The sequence below is a fragment of the Chaetura pelagica genome, unplaced genomic scaffold (genome assembly GCF_000747805.2).
Source record: "Chaetura pelagica isolate M959 unplaced genomic scaffold, ChaPel_1.0 scaffold493, whole genome shotgun sequence".
Taxonomy (NCBI): Eukaryota; Metazoa; Chordata; class Aves; order Apodiformes; family Apodidae; genus Chaetura; species Chaetura pelagica.
The window spans coordinates 1,005,476-1,015,661 of NW_009952696.1; the positions used below are offsets into that span (position 1 = coordinate 1,005,476).

General features: G+C 45.6%; 2 protein-coding genes across 2 annotated transcripts; one reads left to right on the forward strand and one right to left on the reverse strand.

Annotated features, from left to right (window-relative positions):
* Nucleotides 1-1,496: 1,496 nt before the first annotated feature.
* On the forward strand, nucleotides 1,497-3,466 carry LOC104385570 (small nuclear ribonucleoprotein-associated protein B'). Its single transcript, XM_009994036.1, has 6 exons — nucleotides 1,497-1,507; nucleotides 1,729-1,840; nucleotides 2,085-2,237; nucleotides 2,632-2,770; nucleotides 2,947-3,072; nucleotides 3,293-3,466. The coding sequence occupies exons 1-6, from the start codon at nucleotides 1,497-1,499 to the stop codon at nucleotides 3,328-3,330; spliced, it is 579 nt and encodes a 192-aa protein (XP_009992338.1). The 3' UTR covers nucleotides 3,331-3,466.
* Nucleotides 3,467-4,492: 1,026 nt separating this feature from the next.
* DDX27 (DEAD (Asp-Glu-Ala-Asp) box polypeptide 27) lies at nucleotides 4,493-10,186 on the reverse strand (the record flags this gene model as incomplete). Its single annotated transcript, XM_009994037.1, has 20 exons — nucleotides 4,493-4,508; nucleotides 4,790-4,864; nucleotides 5,053-5,137; nucleotides 5,489-5,615; nucleotides 5,717-5,811; nucleotides 5,914-6,019; nucleotides 6,169-6,275; nucleotides 6,415-6,592; nucleotides 6,666-6,747; nucleotides 6,862-7,015; nucleotides 7,090-7,231; nucleotides 7,337-7,436; nucleotides 7,582-7,732; nucleotides 8,036-8,209; nucleotides 8,290-8,395; nucleotides 8,896-8,982; nucleotides 9,143-9,189; nucleotides 9,554-9,701; nucleotides 10,001-10,053; nucleotides 10,132-10,186. Coding segments are annotated over 20 exons (2,088 nt in total), but the record flags the coding sequence as incomplete, so codon positions are not given.

Sequence of the window (10,186 nt, forward strand, 5' to 3'; positions counted from 1 at the left end):
GGCTCAGATTCTCCGTGTCTAGGATCCTACATTCTTCCAAAGGCCTTGCACAGCTGCAGCTTGGCTGTGAAACACTAAGCCTGTGTCAATGGACTATCCTCTTGCACATTCCAACAGAGGCGGGCAGAGGCCATCGCTTCGTGAGGACAGAAATCGATAGCCACAGGTGAAAGGAGAGAGCTGCCTTTTTACTTCTACTCAGTCAAGCGAGCTGAAAGCAGCCAGCCCATCAGCAGCTAACGAGGCGTGGGCCAAAACCCAGTCTAAGGCGCTGAACATCTTCACTGACAAAGTGCTGTCCGTTCTGTGCCTCAGGTCCCCTCGGCTCCCACGGGAGCGGCGACCCGCGCCCTCCCCGGGCAGCCCCCCGGCCCCTCCTCGGCCCCACAGGCGGGAGCCGCAGCCCCGGTGGTCGCAGCTCCACGCTGAAGATGCTTTTACGTAGAGTCGATTCAAGTCCATCTCATCAGATTACAAGTTATATTAAAAAGAAGTGCAGGAAAAAGTCATAGCACAACACGTATCAAAATAGTGTAGCAAAGTATATAACCAGCCCTTTGATAGCTGTCAAGCACTGGATGTCACTGCACTGGCACTAAATACAATTAAATTCTGCAGTGGTCAGCCACTGCCATATGTTGGGCAATCTCACACTAACTGGTACTGTGCATGCTGTGCTCTCCTTAGGGGAATCAATTAACTCTCTCTCTGGAGCCTTGTTCTTCTTATTTCCCCTATGAAAAAGATTTCCAGGGGGAGCATGTGGTAGAAGCCTCTTCTACAACTGTCTGGATAATACTTAGGAATTGAGCTTTTATGAAATAAGTAAGGAATGGAAAGAGGTAGCAGGCAGATGCTCCACCTGTGCCTGGGCAAGAGTACCTGGAAATCAGGTTTCATTCAATATATCACCTCTTGCCTATCTGCCATCTTAGCATGTTTTTCTTGACAGCGATTGGCTCTTGTGCCTCAAGAATAACGAAATCCACAATGAAAAACAATCCTTGTCCCTTCATTTTGTACGCCTACTGGTTAAGCATTTTGGATAGGAAGAGCTCCTCTGTTGGACTTCCTTTCCTGTCCTCTATTTTTTTGCCCACCAGCCAGCCTATGTTACTTCATGCCATGTTACTATGTACTTTATGCCATGTTTAGTAGAGGTGTACTGGAAAACTTGCCACCAAATAATGTAATTTAGCTAATTAAGTTAGTCTGCTACTAATGCTAATAACAGAAACAAAAGCTTTGTCAACAAGAGCTGGGAACTGTGAAGGAGTTGCATGTTACTTGGATCATATTCAACTTTTAAAGTGCCATTTTGATGTTCATAAAGCACGCAGAGCCGGGCAGCAGCAGCAGGGCAGCGGCTGCTGCAGCTTCTGCAGAAATAGTCATGGTTTTAGTCTGGTTTGTGAAATCCCCAGACTCTTAAGGCTCAAGGAACTCTTTGTTTGAGTTCTTTGCTAATAACGGAAATACACCCTGAGGTGGTGCCGATGCAGGCACTGTAACAGTTAATCATCATGGGGGAAAAACCAGAAATGCACATCTTGTGTTTGGCCTTCTCTATGTGCTTAGCTTGAGGCATTTCAAAATGTGGGTTTTACAGCAGATTCTCCTCTCTGGAGTAGCCTCATTGTATATATTCTATTGCACATTCAAAGAGCAGCATTGATTATTTTTTTTTTCCCTCTCTGTTTTGCAATATTTTCTTTCTCTTCTCACTAGACCTAAAAATTCAAAGCAGCCAGAGCGGGAAGAGAAAAGGGTCCTTGGCCTTGTGTTGCTGCGAGGAGAAAACCTGGTGTCCATGACAGTTGAGGGGCCACCACCAAAAGATGTAAGGAGAATGAGTGCAGAGCTAAGGAAAAGGGAAGGGAATGTCTGATAAATTTGCTTCCTTACAGGAGAATGCTGCTTGTATTGTCCTAGCCTTCCAGATGCTGTTGACTAGGTTCAACAAATTTCACTCTAAACCCTTAGGTCACTTGCACATTGACTGGACAGAGGAGGGTCCTGGGCATCTCCAGGATCTGAGGACTTTGGTTTTGATAAATCTGACTTTTGTGTGTGTTTGTTTTCAGACTGGAATTGCCCGGGTACCTCTTGCTGGAGCTGCTGGAGGACCCGGCGTTGGGAGAGCAGCAGGGAGGGGAGTGCCAGCTGGAGCACCCATGCCACAGGCTCCAGCAGGCTTAGCTGGCCCTGTCAGAGGGGTGGGAGGACCATCCCAACAGGTGAGCTGCTGTGATCTGTTAAAGTTGTCTGGTATATTCTGAGGTGGTTTTCGATTCTTGGTACCAATGTGATGCAAGAAACTGCTGGAGTGGAAAACCTGTAATCCTAGTTAATTTTACTAGGGACTTTGGGCCTAGTGAGACTTTTTGGTGCTAGATTCCCTTGGGGACTTTGTCTTGTAAGATGGAAGAAGGGACTTGAAAAGCAGAGCTTCTTGCACAGAATTCATGTATCGATGGAGTTATGTTACAGGTTTGTAACTTTATTTGATACATTAGGAGGAGACTGGCATAGCTTTCTGGAGAGGTAATAATTTAAACCTTGAGGGTTTTTTAGTTATTAAGGTAAAGCAGATGTCTTGTGTCTCCATGACCCTGTTGGTTGTGTTGACAGGTGATGACTCCTCAGGGCCGAGGAACAGTTGCAGCAGCAGCTGCAGCAGCCACAGCCAGCACAGCAGGAGCCCCCACCCAGTACACACCAGGGCGGGGGGGGCCGCCCCCCCCCATGAGTAGAGGAGCACCTCCTCCAGGTAGGAATTACTCTGTGGAGTTGGGCAGGGAGCTAATGTTATGTGACAAAATTGGTGATAAAGAGGTATTTATCCAAGTGTGATGAAGATCTGGTATTATGGAGGGTTATCTTGATACCCACCAGTGCCTTGAGTGTTCCCCTGGATCTACATGCTTGTTCATTTTCTGGTTTAAGGAATGATGGGACCTCCTCCAGGCATGAGACCACCTATGGGCCCACCAATGGGAATGCCACCTGGCCGAGGTGCTCCTATGGGAATGCCCCCACCAGGCATGAGACCACCACCCCCAGGAATGAGAGGTGAGCTGAGGTTATCTTAAATGCCTAGAAGTTGTAAGAAGTCGTAACATAAAATACTTGAAGGGTGGTATGTTTCAAGGCCTCCCTAGCTGTGCTGGTTGTCAATAAATGCCTCAGTGCCAGGAAAAGGGTCCTAGTGCCACTTCAAGCATGAGGAAAATGTCCTGGTTTAGCCTTGCTCTTTCTTTCCTCTTTAATATTCAACTCTCTTTATTCCCAGGACCCCCTCCACCTGGCATGCGTCCACCAAGGCCATAAGATATTCTATAATGTACCTTTGAACTGTGAGAAGACTGATGTAAGAGAATATACTGAGCAGTACCACCTGTCAGAACTTTGCTATGTTTTATAGCTGCTGCTTGTAAAGCTTGTTCTTTCTAATAAAGCTGGAAGGTCCAGTACTTGGAGTCACTGTTGTACTGGTCTATCTCAGGAGTGCAGCTGTTAATTCTCACTGCTGTGCTTTGGTCACCCCAAGAGGAGAGCAGGTTTGAAGCAAAGATCTCAATTTGTAGTGATAGCTCCGAAGTCACAATTCATCTGGGCCACCTCATGTATGTTCCATGTAGGAATTAACATGGATCAATGAAATTTAGCAAGACTAGTGGAAAAAAAAATGAGATGGTAAAAAAGTCAAAGAGTTAAACATTTTTAAGAAATTAAGAATGGGTTACTGATCAGAATTCTCCCTGCTTATTCACAACAAGTATAATGGTGCCCATATCTCTGCTGCCCTGCATTAAGCTGTTGCTTATTAGTCTGCAGTTTGCCTGCTTGACCTTTATAGGTGGAGCTGCATTGCTTCTAGTTGAAAAAAAAAAAAAAGCCAGGATGAGCAAATCTCATTACTGACATACAGTAATGTAAACCAGTCTGCCTTCTGGGTGTAGTCTTGCCTCAGCTTACAGCTGTTTTCTTTCCAGTTAAGAGGACACTATCTGCCCCCACTCCTTGGGGCTAATCCTTTCTTCAGAGTAGCCTCTTTGAGGCTGTTTTAATCCCTGTGACTTATCTCTGAAGCCATCTTTGTGACAGGTAGCTTGAAAACATTTTTCCCTGTTTCAGAAATAGGTTCTCAAGGCTTCTCACAGAAATAATTTTCAGGCATATTAATTAATCAAGATCAGAGAAGTATATGAACAAAGCAATAAGCACTCTCCAGCCCTAATGACAATATGACTGACATGAACTAAAACCCTGATAAAAATCTCTAACATATGCAGAGCAAGCTTTTTAGGAAAAAATATAATAAAAAGTTTATTGTATGGGCTGCTGAAGATGTTTTTACACAGGGTCTTCTGGTATTAACAAACAGCTCAAAGCTCTTCTAGAACTTGAAGAAAAACTTCAATTGTACTGAAGCTGTCTCCTTGCCGTACAAAGAAATCCAGGCCCTGGAGATAAGTGTGTCCAACAGGTCTTACTTTCTCTTGTACCTGAAAGAGAAGATACTTGAAGTGGCATTCCACCCATCCAACTCTCAATGATAGATAAAGAACAACAGTGAGCATTTTCTTGGAATGCTTTTCCAAGCAGAAGCCTAGAAGTGTGCTAATTAAGGGCAGTATCATTGGTTGCCTCAGCATCAGACCTGCAGTAGGAGGGAAAGCTACTGCAGAACCAGCAAACCTTTTAGCAAGGGCCTTTACACTATCACAGGAAGAGGAAAGATAAAGCAGGAACAAAATACTGAGTAAGATATTAAAGGGAGCTATACCTGGACTTGGATTTGAAGCTTCCTCCTTTCCTGTGTTGAGCCATACCCAAGCGTTTTCGGTCTTCAAAGGATGGGCTTTTTTAAGAGGGTGGAGGGAAGACAAAAATTAACTGAAGTACACCAACAGCACAGGTACTTTTTGCGAGAGTCTCTTCTCTGGTCTGCCCAGCTTTACCCCCAATATCAGTCAGCATTCCTGAGAAAGCCCACAGATGCAAAACCAATCCCACCAACTCAAGGCTGCCCTGCTGCTAAGACATTACCCGGCTCGGTACTGCTTCAGGGCCCTCCTGCTGGTGTTGGTCAGCTCTTCATCAAACACTGACAATTTTTTCTTCTGCTTGGGGCCTACAACAGAGACAACAGAACATTGGCTGTAGAGAGCAGGCCACAGCCTTGTTTACTGGAGCCCAGCATCCTTGACCACGACAATTAGTCTAAACACCTGGAAAAGCCAACACACACCCTGGCCACCACTAGTGGCCATTCCTTCCAAGACCGTAGAATCAGAGAACGATTTGGGTTGGAAGGGACCTTCAAGATCACATAGTTGCAACCCCCCTGCTTGGGCAGGGACACCTCCCACTAGACTACGGTGCTCAAAGCCCTAAAGATCCTCTATACAAATTGTTTTAGTTTACCTATTTCTAACAAACTAAGTGCCATAAGCTAAGTCAGCTGTAAAACAAAAGTCCTCACCTGCTGGCACTGCTGTTGGTTCCTCTTCTGGCAAGGCCCTGGCTCGCTTTGCTCGGCGATTCCTCTTTGCCAGCCGCTCAGCATACATTTGAGATTTCAAGATTTCAAACTGTGACCTTTCCTCTGGCTGAAAGGTGTTAAAATGCAAGTTTACAGTGATGTGAGGTTTTGCTAAGGAAAAAGCAGGAGAGTTGACCCAGGGTCCCACTTGTCCTTAAGAGTACTCACTGTCATTTGGACTTTTTTCTGTCTGTCCTGCATAAATTTCTTCCTTTTCTTTTTGCCTCGTAATGCTAGGTCAAACTCCTGCAGAGCTTTAGCCACTGCAGTGATGAAGAAAAACACAGAATAAAAAACTCTTAAGGTACAGAGCAGAGCCCAGTTGCAGCTATGGAATTTAACATGGCAGCAGTGTCATGACTTACATTTCTCTTTCTTCCTCTCCTCACGGGTCTGGAACCAGCTCCGCTCCAAACTCTCACCTGCCGTCTCTTGTTTTCCTGTCTCCAGCTGCTTCTTTGCCCTATTGATCTGACACAATTCAAGCCAGAAGTGAGCTCATGGTGGCTAAAAAATACTTGTCTCTTCCTTTTCTAACATAGGCAGGTTACGTACACTGGGTAACCTCCAGATGCTAAAAAAAAATAAGGTAAAAAAAATCCTTAAAAAAACCCACTTACCTGGGCTTCTGACTGCTGCATCTCACGTTCCTCACGCTCCAAACACAGAACTGCATACACATCTTTCTCTAGATTCTCAATCTTCTCTCGAAATCTTAGGATGACATCTGAAAACAATACAGTGTGAACATCAGAAGCAGCTTATGTAAATTCCATCTTGTTTTTCAGCACCTGTTTAGTGTCCTTCTGTACCATGATATTCCTAGAGTACTGATCTCCTGCTTTTTACCTCAATGACGTGCATACCTTGGGGGAGGATTCTGGCTTTCACTGGTGTTTTGGCAGTCTTCACTATTTCCTTCAGCATCTTGCGCTCTTCCTCACCCACAAGTGAAACCGAGCGACCAGCCCTGCCTGCTCTTGCTGTCCGACCCACTCGATGAACATAGTGTTTGGTGGTGTTAGGCATGGTAAAATTGATTACCTGTAACAGTAACTGTTAGCAGGGAAACAACTTTAAAGGACTCATTAAAAAGCTCAACACTGCAAATACTCACTGTTTTCACACCTTCAATATCAAGTCCACGAGCGGCCACATCTGTAGCTACCAGAATATCGATCTGCTCATCCTTAAAGCGCCTGAGCAGAGACAGCAAATGCATTAGCAATGAGTACAGCAATCCACTTCTGCCCTAAAGCTTTTGACTCCTAACTGCTTTTTTGCCTATGATTGCCAACTAAGCCTGCTAATACCTGAGTGCTTCCAGCCGCTGTGTCTGAGTGAGGTTCCCATGAAGCTCCCCGACCCGCAGACCCATCAGCCCAAGCAGGATGTGCATCCGGTGAGCTTGCTTCTTCGTCTGGGTGAAAAGCATCACATGATCCAGGAAGGTTCGTGTCAGTAGAGCTGAAAGAAAGCCTTCTCAGAAGCCCGCTTTATAGTCACCTACTGATTCCAGCTTTTCTTTGCTCATCACTAACCTGATACAATAGCCTCACGGTCCCCCTCACGGTTGGGCCTGATCCGGATGAATTCCTGCCGCAGGAAAGGGGCAACATCTGTGTTGCTGTTCACAAAAATTCGGGTGGGATTTTTCAGAGAAACAGAAGCCAAATCTTTCACCTACCAAAACAAGTTAAGAAAAGAAATCCGCATAATCTCTGGGAAAAGACTACAAATTTCTCTTCAACTTTCTGCCCTAATATGCTTCTCAGAAGCCTGTTTTACCTCCTCTGTCATTGTGGCAGAGAAAAGCATTGTCTGGCGGTGGTTGGAGCACAACCTGATTATTTCTTTCATCTGTTCCTCAAAATATTCATCCAGCATCCTACACAGGAGCAAAAGAGCAAGGTAAGGCAGCTTCATCTGGTTCTAGCTAAGAAGCATTACTTAAACTGGGGCAACACAAAGCCTGAGAAAAGGAAAGCAGAAAACTACCACTTCATTTTTCACTGCTGTCCTGCTTAGCCTACCTGTCTGCTTCATCCAGAATCAGCACCTCAACGCTGCTCAGGTGGAAAGAAGGGCAGTTGTGGAGATGGTCAATCAGTCGCCCAGGAGTGGCGATAAGAACGTCTGGCCCAGAGCGCAGAGCTGCTTCCTGAGTCTTCACATCTAGGCCACCTGAGGGAGAGCAAATGTGGACTGCTGACTCCCTGAATGGCTGCAGCAGAGCACGAGGGATGGAAAACCAGTCAGATGAACATCACCTTCACAATTAGAAATAACCTCACCTTTTCTTTCTCAGAAACCAACAAACTGAAGGTACAGCACAGTACTGGAAAGCAACATTTTAAACACTGCACACCTGCTAGAAGCATGCCTGCAATAACTGTACAGCCTGACAGGTCTGTAACACAGAATTCCCAATTCCATACAGCTATTTACAGTGAGCTGTACAGTTCACATAAGCAACTTAACACTCACCTACAGCAAGGCAAGTGGTGACGCTGCTGAACTGTGCCAGCTGTTTGGTGACAGAGTGAACCTGAATGCCCAGCTCTCGTGTTGGCACTAGAACCAACACCCGCGTTACTGGAGCCTGACGAGGTTTGTAAATCAGGCGCTCGAGGACAGGCAAGATGAAGGCAGCTGTTTTACCTAAAGAAGAAAATTAAGAATTACTAATGATAGTGAATAGCCAACTCCCCTTTTTTCCTGTGCCCTGCTCAACCCCCTACCTGTCCCAGTGGCAGCACAGGCACAAATGTCCTTCCCCAGAAGAGCCACTGGGATACAAGCCTTCTGAATTGGGGTTGGCTGCTTGAAACCAAGAGCTGTGATTGCCTACAAAGGAGATGGAGCAATTAAATTCTGTCTCTGGTATGGCCACACCTGGAGCCCTGTGCCCAGTGCTGCGCTCAGCAGTACAACAGAGACATGGACACACCGAAGAGAATCCAGCAAAGGGACACAAAGATTATGAAGGGAGTGAGGCACCTCACATGTGAGGAAAGGCTGACAGAGCTGGGACTGTTCAGCCTAGGAAAGACTTGGGGAGGATCTTATCCATGTATATAAATACCCAAAGGTAGGGTGGAAAGAGAATGAAGACAGGCTCTTTTCAGTGGTGTCCAGTGACAGGACCAGAGGCAATGGGAACAACCTGAAACACATATCCAAATAATGGGAATAACAACTCCTAAAGGACTATCACACTAGCTCCCACACAATCTGTTTTTCAGAGAAACTGCAAAGAGAAGAGAAATTGGACAGGTCTGATTGGCAGAGGGGAGGCTGTACAATGTTCTTCAGTGACATATGCAATAACTAAGCTAGGCAAGTACCTTCAGTAAAGGTCGTGAAAGATTCATGTCCTGGAATGACAAGTTATCATCATATTGAGAGGCATCTTCAAAAAAGCTCTCTGCTTCCTAGAAACAGCAACAACAAAACTGAAACAACACAGGCAGCAACACAACATACTATCTTAGGGCTCAGGGCTGCTTTCTGAGCTGAAGTTTGGTAATCAAAGTCAAATTTCTCCAGAGTACATACTGGGGAATGACTGGTATCATTCTGTCCAACACTTACCATTTCTCCTTTTTTTGATCTTCTCCGTTCCTTCACTGTCACTTTATCTGCACAGAAAGAGAAATGTGGCAGAGTTAACAAGCACAGCCAAACACGTAACAAGATATGGCAACTACCTTCATGTCACACTTTTTGCTCTGAATGAGCTACTGAGGGAGAAACCTCAGAAATTAGTACAGGCATGCAATGGAGTAAAATGCCAAGCAAATATCCTTCCTTGGGGATAAGTTCAATTAAAGTGCTATGGCTACCATTCAAAATAAGTTTGGCCAAAATCAGAAGGAATGTAACAGAAGACAAGAAAAAATAAGAGTTTCTTGCCCAATCCCAGCAAGATTTCACTACAGACTTTTCTCAGGTGAGCGAACAGTCTGTCAGATTTTTGCTCCTGTCTCTATGTACTGCTAATACCTGCTTTTGTGAAGATAGTTTCATCATCCATTGAATACTGAGACTCCACATCTTCATCCCTACTGAAATCATCACACTCCTTTTTAGCATGTTTATCCTCAGTCTCTGCATCTTCATCTCTCACTTTTGCTTGTTTAGCTTCTTTTTCCTAGAAAAGGATTTTTAAGAAAAAAGCTCTAAAAGACAGGAAAAAAATCCCTTGTGAAGTTTTGTTTGTTGTTATTACTCTGTTATTATTCACGGGGCTGTGTTTTACATAACCTTAAGCATTAACAAGTATGCATTCCCATCAGTTCAGCAAGCATCAGGTGTGGCTGCACACCGAGGTGAAGAGCTGTAGCCTGAGCCCTGCACCTCAGGACACCTTCAGAGTCCCTGTCTGTGAAGTTGACTCAGTAGAAGGCCAAACCCACACCAGTCTTCACTAATGAGAAGAAAGGGCCAGACCTGGAACTTTCTTTTCTGCCTCACTTTCTCAATCTTCTCATCCAGCGTCGTCGCTGCTCCCTAGGCAGGAATCACAAGAGAGACGGGTAAGAGCCCGCCCAGCGCGGGGCTCGGCCCCCCCGCAGCCCGGCCCGGCCTCCCCTTCCCGCGGAGCTGGCGCAGCGCGGCCGCCCAGGCGCCCTCCCC